Source organism: Bemisia tabaci, chromosome 9 (genome assembly GCF_918797505.1).
Source record: "Bemisia tabaci chromosome 9, PGI_BMITA_v3".
Taxonomy (NCBI): Eukaryota; Metazoa; Arthropoda; class Insecta; order Hemiptera; family Aleyrodidae; genus Bemisia; species Bemisia tabaci.
Window position 1 is genome coordinate 21,575,276 of NC_092801.1, and position 22,628 is coordinate 21,597,903.

At 36.1% G+C, this 22,628-nt stretch overlaps 2 protein-coding genes across 2 annotated transcripts in view; one reads left to right on the forward strand and one right to left on the reverse strand.

Moving 5' to 3' along the window:
- LOC109034651 (uncharacterized) overlaps positions 1-6,025 on the forward strand; it is a 32,013-nt gene extending 25,988 nt beyond the window's left edge. Inside the window, exon 3 of the mRNA XM_072303899.1 lies at positions 1,642-6,025. Coding sequence (XP_072160000.1) covers positions 1,642-1,891 — 250 coding nt within the window. The 3' untranslated portion in view covers positions 1,892-6,025. The remainder of the gene's footprint in view (positions 1-1,641) is intronic.
- On the reverse strand, positions 4,655-22,450 carry IntS8 (integrator complex subunit 8). Its single transcript, XM_072303896.1, has 16 exons — positions 22,174-22,450; positions 20,952-21,168; positions 19,814-20,038; positions 18,706-18,907; positions 17,626-17,868; positions 16,604-16,852; positions 16,110-16,323; positions 15,248-15,381; positions 14,371-14,499; positions 13,282-13,444; positions 11,885-12,145; positions 10,521-10,734; positions 9,575-9,693; positions 8,632-8,786; positions 7,927-8,109; positions 4,655-6,336 (listed from the first exon to the last, which is right to left on the reverse strand). Exons 1-16 carry the CDS (start codon positions 22,298-22,300, stop codon positions 6,217-6,219), a joined length of 2,955 nt encoding a protein of 984 aa, XP_072159997.1. The 5' UTR covers positions 22,301-22,450; the 3' UTR covers positions 4,655-6,216.
- Positions 22,451-22,628: the final 178 nt, after the last annotated feature.

Genomic DNA, 22,628 nt, shown 5'->3' on the forward strand with positions numbered 1-22,628 from the left:
GCGCAGTCTTTTGAATCACCGAAAGACGACAAAATTAGAAATATATGTAAATGTACTCTCAGGAAATGAGAGATTTTGTCGCCTTCTTCGTTCGTAATTTTTTTTCTAAATCCGACTTTTTTTAATACCTACCTACATTTAAAAAATCGCAAAATTTGCCACCATGGGCCGCGGCCCATGTGGCCACCCCCTAAATCCACCCTGATGGAATGTTCACACAGTACCTACGTCTGTATTTTTCATTTCATGACTACTAAGACATACATGTAACAAATAAGTTTCAGGTTCCATAGTAAAAGTTGTTCCAGTCTCCAGTATGCGTAGTTCCAGTATGGGTCTCTTCAAAAGAAGTCCTTTCATTATTATTGCAAACATGGTGCAGCTCCGATTTCAATTTAAGTATAATTACTTACCTAAAGTAAAAGAACTCTAGTAAAAGTGAGTTAGCCTGACGTCAGGGTATGTTTCATAAACTACCCTGAGTCAGACTGATTCAGACTGATGTCAGATTGATGTCAGATTGATGTCAGCCTGAATCAGTCAGACTCAGGGTAGTTTATGAAGCATAGCCTGGCATCAGGCTAACTCGCTTTCCCTGGTAAAAATTGGCAGTAAAATCTGTGTTCCAAAATACCATAGACCTAAAGCCGGCTGTAAGATTTTCAATAGCTTCTATAGCCGGATGCACAATTTCTTAGAGCCTTTTATAGCCGATGGCGATTAGGCAACAGCCAGGCGATAGTGTATGCTAAATGTTACTAATAACGGATGCTAGGACTTATTGAGTTTTTGGACTACCGCTTTATTTTTGGGCCATAGTATCTTGATTTATTTTGCGCGGAAATCTGCGTTCTTTTGAAGGATGCCTGCCATTCCTAATATGTTGGAGCGCCTTCAATTTCGTATCATACTGTGCAATACCTCTGGTGTGAAATAGTTGCTTCAAGCGCCGTGGCACGCTGCGGCGCGGCGGGCGGGTAGCCAGCGCGAAAAGCGCACTAGCGCCTACAAACCTAACAGGGATACTTCAAGCATTGCGCAATGCGTGAAGTATCCCTGTTAGGTTTGTAGGCGCTAGTGCGCGCTTAACTCTGGGAGCACGCCGTTCCGCTCTGTATTAGGCTCCAATATATAATCTCGCGGAGTCAGCGTTTTTCAACCCATGATTTTGAAATGTTTGCACATCCTGTATGGATTATTCTCATTTTAATTGATAAAATTAAACATGTATTAAAGGAAAATATAATGTGTGTTTTATAAATATTATGGTGGTTCCGTATCAAACTTAATGATTTCCAAAGCGCACGAATTTCTACACAATTTCTTATAGCCCTTTTATAGCCGATGGCGATAAAGTGTAAAGCCCGGCTGTGTACTTTTTTTATCGCTTCGTATAGCCCGGCTGTATGATTTGCTCCGCTTTCTACAGCCAGCTATATGATTTTCTATTGCCTTCTTTAGCCGGCTATAAGAATTCCTAAGGTATTTTGAAACGCAGCTCCTATCGCCAATTTTTACCAGGGTTCCCTGGGGGAAAAATTTCAATGTGAAAGAGTGAAAGAAAAAATTGATAGAAAAAGATGTACCTATTGTTTGTTTCCTGTTCCATCTGTCTCTGAACTGTATGCTTCTGTTCTCCAGGCCAGACCATTCCTTCCCGCCTTCAGGCCCTGGCAACTATGACAGTTCAACCCGATTCCAAAATGACAGACTGCCAGCTCCTACACCCACCCGATTCAATGGACACAGCGGTATAGGAGCATCGACAGAATATGGATACGTCTACAGAGGCTCTTACCAGCAGGATAGAGACCAAGTTGTTTCCACCACTATTTCGTCGCTTCCTGTCTCCACTACCATTGTCCCATCAACAACCCTCCCACCGGAGTAAATAAGATGCTCACCCAAGTAGCGGTGATCTTGATAATAGCGATTTTATCGGTGGCAATTCAACGCGATATTATTGGATTAAAAATTGCGATTTATCGCGATTAAATACTATACACTGCAATTTTTGGTTCTATGAAATCGCGATCAATATTTGTCGATAAAATCGAGATTAAGTCGTCGTATATCGCGATGGATTGCCGGGCGATAAGATCGCGATAAGATCGAGGATAATTGCTCAGATGATGACGATCCTATCACGATTGGTCCGTTGAAAAATGATACCCAAGTAGCATTTTTAAATGTAAAAGTTGCAACAAGTTGAAACAGTGTTGGAATTAGTTGCAACAAAATTGCAACTTTCGGTCAACTTTTGATCGATAAGTGCCGATTTTCGGCGATCTGATCGGAAGACAAAGTTGCAACCTGCTGAGATTGCAAAATTGCTGAACCAAAGTTGTTTAAAATCTAAAGATAGGCAACCAGCAATACTTTGAAGTTGAAACATGTTTCAACTTAATTGCAACTAGTTCCAACAATGATAGCTCCTTCGGGGGAGAGAGTAGGCAATCTGTACATCAATCTATTAGTTGCAAAAATCAAAAAATTTTGTCGCAAGTTGTTGCAACCTCTGCTACTTGGGTACTTGGGCAATAGCCTGATTTGCTCACGTCAACGGAGAAACTAGAGATATGAATACTTACCTATCTCGATTGGCCAAGTTGCAAATTTCCTGTCATATTAAACAAAGAGGTTGAGAAAGAATTCTCTAGGGGTTGAGGGGTTAAGAAGAGATGAGCTAATGAGCGGGCGTATTTCGGTCCTTGGTGAAAACAGGGGCAGACTAACGCTTTGAGAGGGTGCAGGGCAGGGACATCTAGATGTTGTAACTGCCGGGGATTTGGGGGAGTCGTCCGATCATTGAGTGTGCAATGAGACATGTCTCTAAGTCTGAGTTCCTGAATCTTAATCTCTAATCAACTAGGAGGCCTAGAGTAATTGTATACGGGAGAGTAATGCCATTCCTGTGCAGCTCTCTGATTGGCTCATCAGTTTTAGCCTATCATGGAGCTCCAAAGTTGGCCCCATGTGAATACCTAAATCCAACCCAGAGGAATACATATTATCGGCTGAGAAATGAATGATAATTACACTCAAAGCTTAATTGTCCGCAAAAATATCCATTAAAGGTCGATCCGAACTCAATTCAGAAGTTGATCATAAAAAAATTTCTGTCACATCCAAAATCACGTCTAGAACTTTGTAGAACTTTTCCGCCATCTTGTTTGTTTACATTGGTCCAACTTTGAGGCTTCATGATAGACGACCAATCAGAGAGCGGCTCACTTTTTCCGTAGTAAAAGGATTGAGATGGCAATATCTCCCGTATACAGGTACTATAGGGAGGCCGTTGTTTTCTTTTAACCATTAGACCTCTTTTACCATCATTACCTCCTCTTTACTGGTCTTTTAGCAACGGATTATTAAATTATTAGAATTACGTTTTTCCATTACTATTCAGTCTCATTCTTTAAGAAAGAAAAAAAAAAACAGTTGATATGTTTTACAACTTCACCTCCAATTGTTTATATTCATGTTAAAAGGAAGTATGTGCACAGGGATTGCGTATGACATAGTTCCTTTTAGCATAAATGCGTCCAATTTTGAAAAGGGAGGCAATCGAGTAATCCTGACATTCATTAGATTTTTTCCTTGTATTATTAAACACTCAATTCACTTAATTTTTAATTTAAAAAAGTGTTGATTTTTTTTTAAAAAAAAAATAAATAAATAAATAAAAATGAGCAGAAATGTTGAGCCACCACAATTAAGATAAGTGTTATTCTACCTCTACCAATAGTATTTTCTGAAACCTTCAGTTTTGGCTTAATATTCAAGAGCTCAAAATTTTCTTCGTCATATCATACCACCAAACTGAGGAAGGATCTTAAATAAATTAGGTATTTCCCAAAACTCAAATGACGAAGATACTGGGGTACTTTCTATCCGACAGATTCGTCACTGAATCGAAGGCTTATCTGCAAGGCACATTGAGCCGTTCCTTCACACCTTAATCCCACCGGTACATTTAAGTGATGAAATCTATGGAAGGAAATGAAACTTTAGTTTTTAAGAATTGCTACGATGTTTCAGTTTCACCTTTGATAGATAGAATTTAAGTTATGACATAGAAAGAAAAATGCATACAAGCGCAACAGTTCAAACATTCCTCTTAAAAGAATACATCTAGCTGATCAAGAAAGAATCCTCATTTAAAAATTAGAAGTATGAAAAAATTATATAAAGATAAAATAATTTGCCTGAAAATGTTTTGATCGTTTATACGTTTAGGGCACCATGGAGGGACCTAGAGTAATTACATATCAATGAATTTACAGTATTAATTGATGTAAATGTGAATTGACTTGAGACAAAATAAGACTAAATCCATATATATTATGACTTTGCCCACATAGTGTCATCGTAAACTCACAATGAACGAATTACTTGTGTTAAAAAAAAGGAAATTTTGGAACTAAATTCTTTGTTGGTTACTTAGAAGCAGGAAATGGGATTAGATTATTTATTTCATTTTAAGTAATAAACTTGGAACCGAAGTTCCTAATTTGTTAATATTTCATTAAGCATGAACTGAGGTTCTGTATTGGGATCTTAAAATCCTCCTTTCATATTAATTTTTCTGAGGATTAAATGGATTGATTCAAGATAATGTCTTTTGAAGATGATTTATTTCTCCTTCTCTTTATTTTTCTTTTTTTTTTACAAAAAATACAATATTTATTTTTCTAAAATGTACAGCTTTATAATTAACAGTGATTGGTATACTGCTAACAAAAATAAAATTTCTGCTCAAATTGTTTCTATTTTTTTCTCCAGTAAATTTAGATTTGGTGATTGGTTGAGCCTCGATAATTTCATTATTTCACTCTTAGATAGTAACGTATGCTGAATAAAATTGTCATTGGCCGACATTCTAATCTTGCTCACAAGAAGATAGAGCACTTGTACTCTCCCTTCCACGGTAAAATTTGAACTTTATGACGATGAATAGGTCTAGTTCAGATAGAGACTCAAGTGCGAAAAAATGTTCAGAGGTTCTCAACAATACCAGTTCTACACGTATGTTTTCTCTTTATCTAAGCCCTCTGTCGATCAATCTATGGTGCTAGTTTTCTGTTACATTTTTTTGTAAGAGAAATTGAAAACAGCCCCTTCATAGCTATCATATCTAGGCATAAAACAGCCTGAAAAGAGATGAAAATTAAAGACAGTGTTGACAATGTTGAAAGTTAACATTCAGACCTTTGAAATTAGTGAGTGAAAACAATACATATAATAAAGCTAAATCAGAGACTGAAACTCAAGCAAAATAAACATTTTTAATGAGCACTGATTTCAATATTACTGGGAGTTACATGTTGCAATTGTAAAATTTTACTCCCTTCGATGAAAGTTTTTAGGTACAGGAGTGGACTTAAATATAAAGAAGATAAAGACTTTTGTTGATCCTGCTTGACAGGTTTTTTGGCTTTCATATCTTTTCATATAAAGGATATGATATTTCCCATTGAATCTTCAAGGAAGGAACATACTTTAAATCTTCCTACTTTCGATGGATGTGGCCTTCCCGCTAAGAAAAGCTGGAAAAAGGATGATAACTAAAACGTTGTTTTAATTTTGGAAGGAATTATGAAGGGCAAGCAGAAGAAACACTATCCTACCCAATCTAATTCCTTGTACCTAACAAATAATGGAATGATTTAGAGTCACCATATGTAAAACCTGTTCCACATACCTAGGTGGATATTCAACCATTTATTAAAAAAGAATCTAAAAATTTGGGGAACTGAAAACTGTAGCCAGATGTTCATCACAAGGCCAAAAAGGCAAGAATAAAAACTAAATCAGCAAGTTACCACCCGTGAAAGGGAAAAGTTTTGGAGACAAAGCATGCAACTTCAACTATTTTTCAGATGAAAGAATCTTAGAGACCCCATTCAAGTTTTTCTTTGCTATAAAAAGAATGACTTTGACTTAAAAAATGAAATTTACTACACTTGTTGATAAAGTATCATTCAGGAATGAATTTCCATTCATTTGTCAAATTATCATCTTCCTTCGCTTAAAACTCAGGAGACACAATTTTGATTCTTTGAAACTAACAGGATCAACCTGAGGGAACATTTTCCACAAAAATTCTCAACGTATCATTCAGTAAAACTCTGTTGAACATGCACTTACATGCACTACTTCCACTAGGAAGGAAGTAGATAAAGAGTAGATTCCACAGAATACATCTGAAACTAATCAGCAAATATACTGCTTGACCATGGCGTGCAAGAACCTGGACTTTCTGAGGTTAGTAGCTTCTCGTTTAATTTCTTCATTGTTGTTAGTATTGAGTTCCAAAAGACCTATCACTTGCAGCTGAAAAATTAAGATAATATTTTATTAGTTTGCATGACCAAAAATGAAAAATCATTCTAGAGCGATTAACAAATTCATGAATTTCTGAAACACAGAAAAATATTCAAATGGTAACTGGTGCTCTTCATCTAAAATAATTTTTTTCTACTCTGTACTTCTTACTTATTACACCCTACACTACCTCATACTCGATTGCAGATGGTGCGGCTGCAAATGTGATCAATCACTATTCATGTTCTTCAGAGACAATTTCTACAGTGAAGATGGTACATACAATGAAAAAACTCAGCGCCAGCTAAACTGCATTGTTTTTTTAATGTTATGTATGTTCTCTATGTTCTTTTTGTGCCTTCTGAGGACAATACTCTTTCAAAATCAAACTTGCTACATCCGAATATTGAGAAACGCTGGGTTGAAGAATGAATTTAACAGTATTTTAATGCGCATTTTCTTGTGAAAATGAGGCACTACTACTGTGATACCCTGTGGGATGTGCTGTAATTGTTGCAATACTCCAACATACACTGTTAACACTTAGAGGAAGTTTGATTCATTCTGACTACTATTCATAGTTGCCATAATTTCTTCACCTTCAGATTTCCTGAGTTTTGCTTTTCCATAACTCCAAAAATTTTTAATTCTCCTACTTTCCCTGACCTCTGAACAAATTTTCCACTTTTTCTCTTTTTCTTTTAAGTGCGCTGACTTTCGCTAAACTTTTGACAAAATTTCCTTGATTAGAGATCAAATTATGGTAAAAGGCATTTAGTAGCTGGTTAAGAGATGACAAGCCTTAAAAATGACCGGAAAGGATAAACAGTTGGAAGATCAGTAATATGTTTTAGTGATTAGCAGATGTGTCAAAAATTCTATAATTTTACCCATGAATTCCCTGACTTTTCCTGTCTTTGCAAATTCCCTGACTTTCCCTGATTTTTCGGCAACCCTGACTATGTAATTCAAATGCAGGTAAGGGGCGCTTTCCTCGATCACCAATCTAGTGATAATGAATTTCTACTCGATACAGATGTTACTATACTATAAAATTTACTTTTCAGCCCTGCTTTTTCACAAAATTCACACACAAAAAGTTCAATTTTCAAACTTATTATGCTCAGGAGATCTTAAAGACCATTAAAAAAAATAACACAATTTTACCAGCACTGAATTTCTTCTCAGTCTGTGCCAAAAAAAGAACTGTAAAATTAGAATTTCAAGTCTTGTTACTCTCATAGAATGCCACTAACTTTTATAAACCTTTGTACTAACTTTAATCAAGTTACGAGAGCTGTACAATTGAACTTTATACTTATTTGAGATCTTCTTTGTCTATCAGAGTCGTTACCAATGTCCCCATGACACTAAAATAATAATAAATAATTGAGGTTTTTCATACAAAATCTTACAATCTTTTCTTCCAACAGGGCACTAAGGAAACCACCAAACTTTAGGCTACCCTGATATATAGTAAACTGGAGTCATGAAACTCTCTCTCAAAATGCAGGTTTCATTATAAGTATACTTAACAGGTTTATTTGAAAAATTCAAGTAAATCTGCAAGAATACTGGAAAACCAAAATTGGTACTTACCGCTTGCTTTTTACGGTTGTATTGGTTGTGTTTAGTGTGCAAATTGATTAGAAACTCTAAAATATTGTTATCCCAAATGTAATTGTAATATGAGTCCATAGCATCTGAACAATTATTTTCAGAAAGGCACTTGAAAGCCGTTGCATAATCTACTTCCTCCAAGAATTGGCACAACACAGCCGCCTAAAAAAAAGGATACAAATTAGATTCTTTACTTTTCTAATAAGTACACTTGACATTATTGTTTTGCATGTTAACAAAAAAAAACTGATCAGTTTTCTATATCTTTTGAGTGCTACGGACCTAACCCCTTTACTAATGACTGAACATAATTTTCTCTGAAAAATCTTTTTAAATTCATATTTTTATGCATTCATTATTTTCAAAACAAAGGTCCTTGTAATCAGGAGATAGACTAATCCACAAACGCAATTTATAATGATTGATTCCCATCTATTACAGAATAATTAAAATTATTTTCTGATGATTGAAGTTTCACAAAATTGCACTTGCATTCTCTCATTACTTAGAATGTTTTTCTAGCATTAGCATTGGCATGGTGCCTGCTTCTTGGCTCGAAAATAAAAAAAAAACAAACTAATAATCAAAAAATGAACAAAATCATGCCTAGAAAATAATTGACGTTAAGGAAAGTTTAGAGGCTGCACTCACTGGTATGAAAAAGTATATAAGGTAAGCACAAACCTGAGTGTAGCACTGCAACGACATACATGCTTTGATCATTCGCTTAAAAACAGCGTCTTCGACTAGAGTTCGTGTCAGTGGCCGACTAAAGAAGTCAGATACTGAAATTATAGATTGAAGGTAACATTTCAGCGCGGCTGCATGGTGACCATTACCTAACAAATCAGGAAGCACAAAATTAATGAACTACATACAATAAACTTTTGGACAGATATAAAAAATGCTTGACTCTTTGATCTGCAGATCATGGTGAACATGAGACACCCCAAACATTTTGAAGAAATTTTTCAAGGTTGATGACCTTAATTGACAATATTTATTGGAAATTTATGATAAATTCAAGGATTTCCGCAGATATTTTGATAAATGTTTAGATATTTGGGAGAACAAAAGGCATCAGCAATTTGTTTAATAGAGCTTCCTGTACCTTTGATTTTAACTGACTTGATTGATCATTCACTCTAGATGTGATTGAGAGTTGAACTTGCCTTAGAAAATTAATACATTTTACAGATTATTTCACATTTGTCACCAGAGAACACTGCTAATTACTTGTGTTACTTATAGGGCTGACAATGTATAATATTCAGTTTCCAAAATAAGCCCACAGAAAATGAAACTTATTGGTCCTTCGATGGTACAATATGAAAGTTTTTAAACCACTTGAGTACTCGTTTGAGTTGGATGGTTTTCGAAAAAAACAAAATTCATACCTATCAATTCAATGTAAAATGAAAAAAAATTATGAAGAAAAGATACACATGACTCTAATGATCACTTCATCTGATGAATTTTTTTCCAACTTGGGCAATTTTCTGAGAAAACGATTCATTTGAAGGTGAAAAATTCTAACAGCAATGTTGTTTTTCACTAATGTATATTCTAACAAAAATTAATACAAAACTCAGCTGAAAAAAGAAAAAAAATAGGAAAGAGCGCTTACTGAAATTGACATCTCCTAATAATTTGAGCCACACCTCATTGTTAGGATAGTGTCGAAGTCCTGACTGGAGTAACTGAACGAGGACTTCATCTACTAACCGACAGCTGTATGCGTTTGCACTAAAATGAAAAAAAGTAAACAGAACAATGAACACAATCCAAAACAATTTAGTAAGAAAATTTAGTAAAAACCGTTGGTCAGTTTTTACTGGTGGAAATTGAGTATTTGAGATTAGTCAGGCGACGTAGAAATTTAAAATGTTCAGTTGGAGCAATAACTGATTTGAGGCTAAGAAATGGACTTTCAGTTTTCGATGCTTAACACTTCCTAATAATCTCAAGAACATTGAGCTCAAGTTTTAAATCTAATTTGTATTACATATGATATTATGAGCATTCAAAATTAATCTTTTTGAAGCGAGCAGCAGCAATAAAAAACTTAAATTGCACTTTTTTCAAATTTAGGTTGTTGCGTTCTTCAACTTTGAAATGCTCTCTGGGAGTCAATTTTCAGAATTTTTGGGTGCTCTCTGGCTAAATGATGCAAAATTAAATCTTTCACATGACTCGATCACATTTGACTTCTGTGTTTTGTTAGTGTTAGGCCGGAACGAAGGATCCTGTTCCAACTAATGGAACTTGATGTAAACGCAACATTGTTCTTCATGATACGAATATAAAGAAATGAGAAAGTCTTGAATTAATTTGATAACTATAGATTCAATTAACCAAAACAAGAATAAATTCTCCCAAAGAGAAGGGGGAATGCTGGTCAGGTAATTTTAAAAGTATTTCCGTGACAACACTCATACAAACTGAAAGACACCACTAAAAGAAACTATATGAGGACATTGTGATCGAGAACTTATTCCTTGCACAGAACTGGATTGAATTAATCTACCTTGGTGAAATATTGGTTAAATTTAGGATGGAAAATGGATACATACTTGCTGACACTAGCCGGCCAAAGCACTGAATACTGCGTTATTAGTTCTACACCTGCATCATCCCTGAGCGCTGTATGGAGCCTCGCCAAGAGTGCAGCAACAAGGGATATGACTGAGGGGTCTCTCAGTCGTGTAAGAAGATGCATCAACATTGGTCGATTGACGCCATTTCCCATGTTCCGTTTGCCACCGTTTACGTGAAATACTGGTAGGACTGTGTAGAGAAATCATTGATCAATTGAATTAGAACAAGAGCTGATACGATTTCCTTAAAAATTCATTTCTAGAAATGACTTAATAATGACAATACCTACATTTCTCCTATTTTCATGTAATACAATTTTAGCCGAGACATCAACTTCCAAAGTCACAGAAAATCTAACCTCCTTTCAAATAGAAAAACTTTTTGCCAACAGATTTTGTTACATTAATTGCAGGGATTGGGAGTCGAGTTAGCAGGCGAACTCAAAGCACAAGCGATCTCTTGTCAGAGAGTCTGGGAGCGCATTCTCTGATACCTTCGCGTAAGACCGACATCTGTCTCTGCCCAATGAGTTCACCTTCTAAGCTACTCCATACGCAGACTCTCAGCAGCTATAGCATCTTTGGAGAGTCTCGGTCCAGACTCAACAACAACAGGGACTCGCAAGGGAAGGTCCGCTCGACTGCCGAATTTTGGCTGCGTGCTCAAGGAACTTTCTCGGCAAAGAACTCAGGAGTTATCTGCCGTGATAGCGAAGAGAGCCGTAAGAGCAAAAATGAAGTTCTGAGAAAACGGGCTCAGAAGCTTCTGAGTGGAACATTCTATTGAAAGAAGCCTCCGTTTTTTGTCAAATTGCCACTATTTGTCCAGAAGACTCCTAGAAATCATTAGAGGGATTAAAACTCGACCGATTTTATTTTAAAGTACATGAAAAACGAAAAATTCAGTTTCGTGTTAGGTTAGTATTTCTCAAGACTGCAGTACGTGCTATCTTCTACATGCTTTCGTGGTTGCGTTTTGGACGCACAACAAACACATTTTCAGGTTAGAAATTGGCAGAAGAGGGCGGCACTTTACTGGAAAGCACTGTTTTCATTGGCTCTCATGCATCTACGGCTGTCTTGAAAAAAAACTGTGCCATTTTTTGTGCACTTACGGGTTTTACATACGTCTCGTTTTCATTAAATTAGGATGAATTTTGCTGTTTTAGCTGTCTCAGTAATTTCATCTAAAAGAGTTTAGACGAATTTTGAAGAAAACTCGATTTCGAAAATTTTGCACTTACGGCTCTCTTCGCTATCACAGCAGTTATATGCATATAATCGATGGAAGCAAGATCGACTGATGTAAAATGAAGCAAGAGCAAAAGTAAAAAACTTACTCATTTCCCAGGCATCCCTTGAAACTTTCTTATTTCCCTTGAACTTCTTTATCTGGTTACATGCAACGGCCAGAGCAGATACAACTTCAAAAAACGGGAAGCGCTTTTCCATGGGACTGGTCAAGAACTCCCACTCGCCTAGATTCAGCAACGCCACTGCAGACATTTCCATGATTTCCAGTCGTGGCAACAGAACTGGCTCATTCCCCGCCTGCCGTGTGGATAAACATTGTGTACACTGTTGCACCAAATTATTTTGATCTAGAAAAAAGGAAAAGAAACCATAGATATTAATCATCCATCTAGCTTCAATTGGATTCGTGGCTGCCGATCCCATTACCCATTTTTGAGACCACGATTAACCACCGGATTGTTTTTTCCTCACCGATTACCCACCAGTTCCAATTTTACTCACACTTTACCCACCGACTCCAGCTTTACCCACTTTTACCCACCAGCTACAACTTTACCCACGTTTACCCACCAACAACACCCAACTTTACCCACGTTTACCCACCAACTTCAACTTTACCCACCGATTACCCACAGTTCACCCACCGTTTACTGCCAAATTTGAATTTTCTTACGGTTATTTCGTTGGATTTTAGTAAATAGGAAAATACCCATAGATTACCCACCGTTGCCTGGATTACCCACAGATTACCCACGGTTGCCTGGATTACCCGCGAATTACCCATTTCCAACCAATTACCCACCGGAGTTCAAAATACTCACGAAATGGGTATTTGCCCACGAATCGGCAGCCCTGATTGGATTGAACCCAGCAGAAAAAAACCAAGCCACATTGAGCTGGATTCGAGAAAGAGAGGTTTGAAATTTAATACCTCTGCAAGACTCAAAATCAAGAATTGAAGTTTAATCTAACACCCAGAAGATTTTTTTTTCTTCTACTTGGAATTTGTGATAAGGGAGAATATATGTACAGCCAATTGAGCTCGAAACTATTCCTAACATATTTTTCATAATAGACCTATGGAGCAAAGTATGGGTTGTAGGCAGCTTTTCATGGCTTAAAATAAAAAAATCTCCCAAATACTTACATTTTTTTTAAATTACTCTGGTTAATATTAAGATAGAAGTTGCTGTTAAATAAAGTAATTTTATACGTTTTTAATTTTTGAGAGATTTTCATTTAGAACATTTTTAGTCTAAGAGCTTGAAAATTTGACAGCGCTGAAAGATTTTTGGTTTTTATCTCTTGAGGAATCGGAAACCAGCTATATCTGGAAAATAAATGACAGACCACTGGCTTCAATTTGTGTAGTTTTTGAAAGAACATTATTCTGCAAAAATCTGCGCCTAATATCTATCTAGATTCAGGAAGCTTTTATTTATTCCAATTAAATGAAATATTTGTCTCTTTAGAGAATGTTTACCGATTAAAGGTGCAGGCCATTCTGCAAAAAGTTGGTTGAGATCAACGAGTAGACACTCCCAGGCAATCAGCTGACACTGCTTGTAATACGCAGGACTGTTCTTCTGCTCACGCCCAATTTCCTTCTCGATTGCATGAAGGAACGCCAGGGCCGTAGAAAAATTCTAGAGAAGAAATAAATACAATCTGATATAAACCTATCTGTTCTACCAGAGGTGTTCAAATAAATCTTTGTCTGTAAACCATTCATACTACTTATTGACCGATATAGATTCAAATAAGGCCAATCTTGTTGGCAATGACCAAGACTGTAGAAGCTCTATCAAAAAATTAGTTTGCGTTTATGCACTGTAATATTACTCTCTCGGAAAATATTGCCCATTTCATAATTCCTCTAGCAGAAAAATGTTAGAATCTCTGCAAAAAGAGCAGCCTTGATTTTTCCTTTGGGGTTCAAGAAACAAAATCAAAATCGCAGTATTCATTTGAGAACTATTGAAAGTGTAGTTTACATATTTGGGTAGATTCATTGATTCCCATTTGACTTTGAACACTAAATCTTCATCCTATGATACCATCACTAAAAGCAGCCTCCAAAGGCAAGAAATCACCACTGAATGGTAGAAGGATTGATGTTGAGTTAAAATTATATTATCAAGATTATGACTAACTTTTATGTCCCAGCCCTGATTGTTGAATTGGTGAAGTTCTGACTATGATCATTTCCGACTTTTCAGTCCATCATCAGATCAATACAATAATAGCAATTGTGAACGCAAATTTGTTGAAAAATAAAAGATAAAAACATGTAATGACTGCACATTAAAATTCTAATTTTGTATGAGATCTTTTAATCTTCTAATTTTTTGAAAAATTTGCATTCGCAACTGCTAATATTGTATCGACCTGATGATGGACTGATAGGTTCAAAATGATCATATTCTGAACTTCACCAACTTAAAAACCAGGACCGAGAAACGAAAGTAAGTCATAATCTTGATACCTAAATCAACCTGATAAAGTTATGAAACCTTTCATTTTAAAATTATAATCTTTTAAAACAGTAAACTCTTTCACAAATTCTACTTACTTGCTGATCATTCAGCTGTTTTGCTTTGGCTAGAAGTACATAAACAAATTGCTGAAAAGGCGAGTAGATTTGATGGTGCCCAGCAGACAAGCCTGCAACAAAGCTCTGCAGAGGTATCGCTAGCTCCCACTGAAAAAAATACAACGGGTTTCCTTTAGACTACACTTGAGAATACATCAATGTAGAAGCAAGATATGAAATACTAGACCTAACCCATTCTAACCTAACAATGCCAATGATATTGACGGTGTAAGTCAGCAATCACATAACTCGGTTTGCGATGTCGCAGACTTCCTGTTATACTTTTAAACTTACTAACTTACATGTTTTAAACAGAAAATTTCTCAATGGCAATTCTTTAAAACTGCCATGATTTTTCTTCTCTGTGCGAAGAAAATTCTGCATAAATTCAAGGAAAGATGTTAGTCTATTCTCCTTTAAAAAAATAACATAGAGGCGGAGATTTCCAGACACCGCAAATGAGTTAGGTTGATTGCCTGCTTACACTGTCGATATATAAAGTATGTGGAAAAATTGAATTGTATTTAATAGTTTCAATATTCTACAACAGATATGAGTAGGTCAAAAATTTTGGAGATAATCTCGATAGCCTGGTATTTAGTAGGATGGGTTTCACTGAGTCCCAAAAAAATTTGAGAACAAAAAGGTAAGTAAAGGATTCAGATGCCAGGAAATACCTGTGTAAATAATCTGTGAAATGATAGGACCAACCTCTGTTCATGTTTCATTTTATAAACATCCCATTTTCTTTCATCTCTGTGCCTTCTTCCTTCCATATTCTTTCATGGCAATGCCACTATATATCATTGTGACATTTTATGTGATACGTAATATCTGTACTGAATACTGCACTTACCTCATTATTTATCGCCCAAATTGGCTTTTTGGAGAAGACTTGTTTATTATTGTAAATGAGATCTTTAATTTCTTCAACGTCATAGCTAGAAACTAATTTCTGTTCGATGAATGATACTTCTAGGAGAGGGTTTTCTGCTTAAACAGAAAAATAAACAGGAAAAATTATTAAACAAAGCCTATGCAAAAATTTTGAGATGTTTTATGAAGAAGAAGGAAGAAAATAAAAACAGTCAAATTCTTCGTGTATCCAATGAGTCTTCAATACTTCTCTCAATTTCAATTAGAGGAAATCATTATATTTATCAGTCATCAGTGTCAGTTTTAATTAATTACTTTGCAGGTGACATTTAAAAATGGCAGGTGAGGGCAAAGTCAGTGATTTCAAAAAGTTGATATGTACTCAGGTACATGGCTTGCTTACACTACCTTGCTCTTAAATAATAGACAGAGTTGCTGGCCCGACTCCACTTCTATACCAGTCGCTTTTCCTTGCATCGACTATAAAGGGTCTTAAGTCCTTTTTAACAACTTAGGAAACGCAGCAATGCAGCATTTCTCTTCTTTAAAAGACTAAAAATAAATCGGTGACTTGGATCACACTTTTCAACTCTTTGACAGCTCTGACAAAATCTAATTTAAATAATGGAAAGTACAGAAGAAAAGATAAAAAGAAAGACATCTATAAGAAAAGACAGAGATCCTATTGCATGCCTAGTAAAAAAAAAGAAAAAAAAGAGAAAAAAATTGTGAAAGTTTCTTTCCAGTTTGGATTGACATGAGAATAGGGAGTTTTATAAATACCGAGATTTAAAATACTTGTGAGGAAAGCACATATGAATAGAGATGAAAAGGTAACTCACGGATATTTTGAACACTTTGGAACTCAGAAAAAATGGGTCCGATATCCTTCAGATCATCTCCCTCATCATTTTCATATTCTTCAAGATCACTTTTCGTCACCAACTGACTGACTGGAAAATTCAACATGGCTGGCAAACCAATAACTTTGATCAAGAACTCAATCACCTGCCTCTTCACCAGATCTGTTGCATTTGCCATTATGGGTTTTAACACCTGAAACACAAGATGATCATATAAGATACATAGATCAAGAGGACTTCATCTAATTCTAAAGAGGAGATTATCACAAAGAGTTGGAAAGGGAAATAAGCTTTTACCAATAAAAAATAATCAAATTCTGATTAAAATGAGTAAATTTAAAGTTTTAATGTAAAATATTAGGGTTACTTGCAACAGGCTAAAAGCCCAGCAAATTACAGAGGAAAATTATTCAAAAATGGTTTACGATTCTAATTCTAATAGTTACGAAGATTAATTAATAAAACTGGCTTACCCAGACTAGAATTTCAGTCCCTCTGCGGATATTGTGGATTTTGGAAATAAAATCTTGCGTAATATACTGTGGGGAGTCTTCCAACACCTGCCGCACAACGTTCAGCGTTTGAATCTGAATGAGAAGTTCTCTTGTGGCGGTCATGCTTCCGCAGGAGACGCCTGCATTCCAGTCTTGCTCTAAATTTAGCCGAATGTTGAGTGGAATTTCTCGCAAAGTATTATCTTCCTGCAGGATGTTGATTATTTCCTAAAACATTTAAAATAATTAGCAAATTTGTTTCTTTTTGGGAGAAAGGAAAGAAAGGGATTGACAAATTAATAAAGTATGTTGTTGTTGTTTGTTCAGGTTGATTGGCCTAATTCCGCCTTGCGGATAAACAGCCACTTACAAAAGGGTTAATAAAGTAAAGAAAGCCGAAACTAAAACTAAAAAACTCAAACTCACAAAAAATAATTAAAATCGCCGACGTGTTTGGATTAACAAATTGTTTGTCTTCTTAAAGAAAGTAGTCCTTGCATGCCTTGGAGATCACCTGTTGGATGCAAAGTTGTAAAAGTGCTTCAAAGGAAATTCGATGGATGGATATCGACAGTGAAACTTCCAAGCCACTTATCTCATTTTGTTACATTGCAGACTTTCTATCATACTTCATTTTTTAAAAAGAGAACTACTCAACGACAATTCTCAAAAAATTCCCTCATTTTTCTTCACTATGCAAAGCAAATTCTGGAAAAACTTCAAGGAATGATGTTGACTTTAAATAGATGAAACAGGAGCAGAGATTTTTAAACAATGCAAACACGGTACATGGTTTGGTAGTTTCACTGTCAAAGAATGAACCATTGGTCAGGTTGATTCCATGATACAGGCTGAGAAATTTTACGATTAAATACTGTCATGGAATTGATATTAGTTGAAAGAAGATATCAATAGAAAAAGTGTCATTCAATAAATTCATTTCAGATAGATTCTGATTTACTGGAAGATGTTGGATAATAATCAACTATTAAACAGCTTACATTAAAATCATCATGAAGAAGAGCCGTATAGAACCTCATAATGAGGGAAGCTTCAGTCTCCGCTTCCATGAACGGGATGTTTAGTGCTTGGCAATAACCACGCAGATTGCTCATGGGTATGGAACAATAATGTAATTTTGATGGACCCAGCTCATTGTATAGAGCCACGCACTGGTTGAATGACTCTTTTGCTCCAGGGTACGCCTGCCTGTAGACCTGGTGTGTTCCAAGGTCATATAGAATCTGGCACATACAGAAAGATATATTAGTAAAAACTGGTGTAACAAGGTACAGTATGGACAAACGGGGTGCCGAAGTGGCAGCGCTGAGAATATAGGCCATTGAGTGACGTTGCAAGTTGTACCATCTTTGCCGCGCAGTTCAAAATAACCCGTTGAAGAGGTTCTAGCAGATCTGGTAGCTTTGATAAGCTTTCAGATGAATTTAAAAAATTCATAAAACTCAAAGTAACGAAAAACTCAACTAAGAACACGAAAAAGTAATATGAAATTAACAAGACCCACTCTCAGAACAGAGAGTAAAGTTATCAATATGGCGTTGCAGTCGTACCATTGGACGCTGTCAAATCTACGCGTTTTGACGACTTTCTAAAATTCCTCTTGTCCATACCTGTAGTAGAATGTACCTTGGTGTATTGATATTCGAGAGATTTTTGTAAATTTGTACAACTTGTATAAAACTAGAAAAAAATATCGGAATTTCTGGAGAGTTGACTGCAGAAACAATGGCCATAATGAAAATCATCAGCTGTTCATTAAACTGATTGAGATTCCAAGTAAACACAGATTTTCGATTTTCTTTGTATAGAATACTTCATGACTGTTGTCAACTAACTGGCGTTTACTAAGTTCATTATATTTTAGGGACAAATCATCTCTAATGTTTTTAGCAAGGCAGCTTATTTTAACAGTTGAAAGTTTTCAATGGGACTACTACAAGTGTACTTTAAGAATTCCACATTTGTGGTGAGGAATTTTCAGCTTTGTAGAACCTCCATTCATCTTTAAAATGAAATGTAAAAAGTGTTATAAAAAGATCCTGTGAATATTTAAACAGTACCTGACATAAAAACTCCCGGGAATCTATGTCGATTCCTCTACTCCAATCTTGACGATACTCGCTTCCGTCAGTTAATGGAATAAAGCAGTCGAAAGTTGGCATTTTTAAAACCGGTTTTTTGGTGCAATTGATAAGCTGCATGAGCACAGATTCACTTCTTGCTCCTTCGCCATCCATGCGGGACATCAGCTCTTCGTTTGTACTGAAAACAAAACAGAAAATGGTTATTTTTAATTTCATCCTGAAGCAGCAACTTTGAAAAAACTACTTGCATCTTCAACAAAAAAGATTCCAAGGATTGAGAAGATGACTAGTATTAAATTTTACTTTTACTAGCAATGTAGGTGAGAATCATTATTACTCTTTGAGCACTGCAGCCTGATTGTTGAAATTTTTTGTTTGCCGGGACAACATAGATGACATAGGTTAAAAGGCTGAGCGTGATTGGTCGGCTAAGTCTTATCGCTGCTTTGTCATGCTTGTGTCAGGAGGAATGGACAACATACTGTCGGAAACTCAAGAGGTGCGGTTCGCTTGTTGTGAGTTGAACCCTACATAGGAACGACAAAGCAGCGATAAGACTTAGCTGACCAATCACACTTCGTCTTTTAACCAATGTCATCTATGTCGTCCCGACAAACGACAAATTTCAACAATCAGGCTGCTGAATTAGAAATGAAGGTTCAGCACCCCTACAGCCTGCTTGGAAATGGGAAAGAATACAAATTAGATTATTTTGAGAATTTTACGACAATCAGTTCTTTGACCAAAAAGTATGAGCAAATATCTATGGCCAAAGAGCGAACCATGTATCTCCATTCGGGACATTGTAGACTTCCTGCCATACTTAATTTTTTCTTTTAAAAGCTAGTCAACATAATTTCTTGAAAATTCCCTCAATTTTTCTTATCTGTTATCAGAATATTCTGTATCAATTTCAAGCTGGATAGTTGGTAAGTTGCTCTTCGAAAAAGTCAAATAGGAGCGGAAATTTTGAAACGGCGCACTGCAGATAAGTGGCTTTGCACTTTGGCCATCAATAATGATAAGATATAAATAATCAAGATAATAAAGATAAAAATGAATATTAAACAGCTCCATTACTTACTGTAGGGGATTATTCAGGCGAGCCTGCTTCGCAACTAGAGCACTGTTCATAATGGCATGGACAGTCCACCGATGATGCAGTGCAATCCCAAAGATCTGCTCATCACTTAATTCCTCAAAATTGAGATTCGCAAACGTGTCACTGGTTGGAAAATTAGTGTTACATTTAACATTTGTCAGGATCAGCAAGTCTCTTAAGAGTGTTCCTTGGAGTGGCAGCGGAATTCTGAGGACAAACAATAGATTAGCATGAAAAAGACTCCATCATTTTTATAACTGAAAAAAAAATTCCAAAAAGTTCATAAACAGGGTGTCAAGTTTTTTTTTCATTTTGGGAAATCCTGATTTATCCTGATTTTTTACTACTAAATCCTGATTTCATAATTTTTCAAAATTCTGATTTTTTGCGGAGAAAAATTAATGTAATGTAACTTAAAAAAAAAAGTTCAATAAGAAAATCCGATCGGAAGGCCGACTTTTCTCAAATCCTGATTTTACGACCAATTTTTCCTCAAATCCTGATGAAATCAGGATTAATTGAATCGGGATTCCTGATAGAGTCGGGAAAATTGGGAAAATTCTGATGCTAGACACCCTGATAAACTGTTTCTGACAAAGCACAAGTTGAACAATTTTCGCAACTAAGCTAATGAGTTGTAAAATTAAACAATTTTTTCTGTGTTATTTTTTTTCACAATGCTAAAAGAAGTCATCAAAACAGTTTCCACTGGAACATTTATGGAACTCCCTAACTTTGAGCTTCCCCTCTAATCTTGGTAAAGTTGGATTTGTTTGTATGCTATCGAGCTAGTATGTTCAAAGCTAATGAAATACATATCAACGGTGTAAGTTGGCAATCACATAACTCAGTTAGCGATGTCGCAAACTTCCTGTCATACTTTATTTTTTAAACGGAAAATTACTGAACAGCAATTCTTTAAAACTGCTGTAATTTTTCTTCTCTGTGCAAAGAAAATCCTGCAAAAACTTCAAGGAATGATTTCAGTTTGTTCTCCTTTAAAAAATAACAGAGCTGAAGATTTTCAGACATCACAAACGAGATATGTGATTGAAGACTTACGCCATCGACATACTGTTAGACTACATAATACATGAATTAGCAAGAAAACTATGCATACTTGGTTTCAATGACATCAAGATCCCATTTCAAAAATGCAAAAGTCTTCACAGCAAGTATTTTGAGAGCAAGCTGTCTACGGCTCAGTTTTGGTGCAGCATTGAAAGCATCAGGTCCTGGCTTTTCACCGTCAATTAACTCTACCTCCATTGGCTGCGGTGGTGCCGACTCCAATGAAATGGTTAGGAACTTGGTTATCAACTCCGTCGGTGACGGGTCTGGAAAAAAAAGAACACTTGTTAGTAGAAGTAGGTAGTTAATGATAGACCAATGACAGAATTTATTTTAGATTTTTGTGTTTACTAGTTTCCCTGGCATCTTAATTACAGATTAGGCTAAAGTTAACTCAAAAGCCTACTCAGATAGCTGAGAGCAGTCCACATCAAATGGGGTCAGTCAACTTCAGTAAATGCTTTAGATATTAATAAAGCCCAATTCAGACAGTCAAACCATCTCATCCAAAGAGAGAGGACAAAAAGTTGGATGGAACTTCAAACACAATAAAATTTGATTTGATTATCGTTGTGGTGTGACATCGTTAATCCGCATTCAGATTTTTCCAATACTTCCTGGTTCGCTAAGGTACAGCTTCCGCTTAAACCAGTCAGGAGATTTCGTTCAACTTTCTATTGAATTGTTGTGTTCTCATGTCCGGATCACTTGATTCCAACTTACTAACAAAAGCGTAAGAAAAGTTCGATTGTCTGAATTGGACTCGAGCCAAACCAAATTTTCAATATTGGCTAAGATGTAATGACTATCGGCATCGGATAGAAATGTCCACTTCAGCATTCGCTTATTCATGGAGAAAAACTATCAGACTAAACTCCAATTTCAGATCACAAATCAATGGGTCTCATCATAAGATTGGAAAAATTCAAAGTGATTTTCCATTAGCTTCACAGCTTAACTTAAGAGTTGGAAGATGTCCATTTTTCATGGAAAGGGCACTGTGAATCATGAGAATATTTCTCCTGCCCCAACCCACAAGGCTGTCTCATCATCTTCCACCACAATAATTGACCTTAGTAGTTCGATCATGGGTGTGAAGTATGAGGAATTTGAAGCAATGGTCTGATCCGTACAAAGACCACAAAAGTTGCAACATTGAATCGCACACCTTACTTCAAGCATGTGATTGAACTGGAGGAATCACTTATAATTTAGTTCAATGATGAAGATTGATCATCATGTGTAGGTAGTGATTTTAGCCTCTTTTTTACCTGGATTTGGTTTCTTGAGATGGTTTTCTAATAAATCATGCTCGATCAAGAATTCAAACCACAGCACCGTGTCCGGCGAAATCGGCACGGTGCTGGGTTTTAGTAGGTCCACGTCCACTTTTTGCATGTTCACTACAAGCTAAGTACACTTCACTTATTATATAGCAACATTTGGAGACTAACAACACTCATTTGGAGGAAAAATTGGCGAAAATACGAAATTAGCACTGCATCATCAAAACGTAAACAACGTGCCAAGGATTTTGAGGTTAGGAAGCTCAACTCGCAGAGGTGCTGCCCCTAGTGAGCGCTTTGAGCAACGTTTTAAAAACAGCGCGGCAATTTTGATTTGACGGACCCTGTTCCAGAGGTGCGCACCCGCAGTCCCGCACCCTAAGTTTGTCTTATGGATATGACTTGAATCAATAAACGCTGATGGCAGTCCTAAGAGATTA

Excerpts from the sequence above, each read along its gene's own strand:
- IntS8 (XM_072303896.1), bottom strand. The coding sequence starts at position 22,300 with ATGCAAAAAGTGGACGTGGACCTACTAAAACCCAGCACCGTGCCGATT. Across the intron at positions 18,908-19,813 it reads CGCCTGAATAATCCCCTACA|TACAAACGAAGAGCTGATGT; the intron begins GTAAGTAATGGA and ends TTTTGTTTTCAG. Across the intron at positions 13,445-14,370 it reads AACAGCTGAATGATCAGCAA|AATTTTTCTACGGCCCTGGC; the intron begins GTAAGTAGAATT and ends TTTCTTCTCTAG.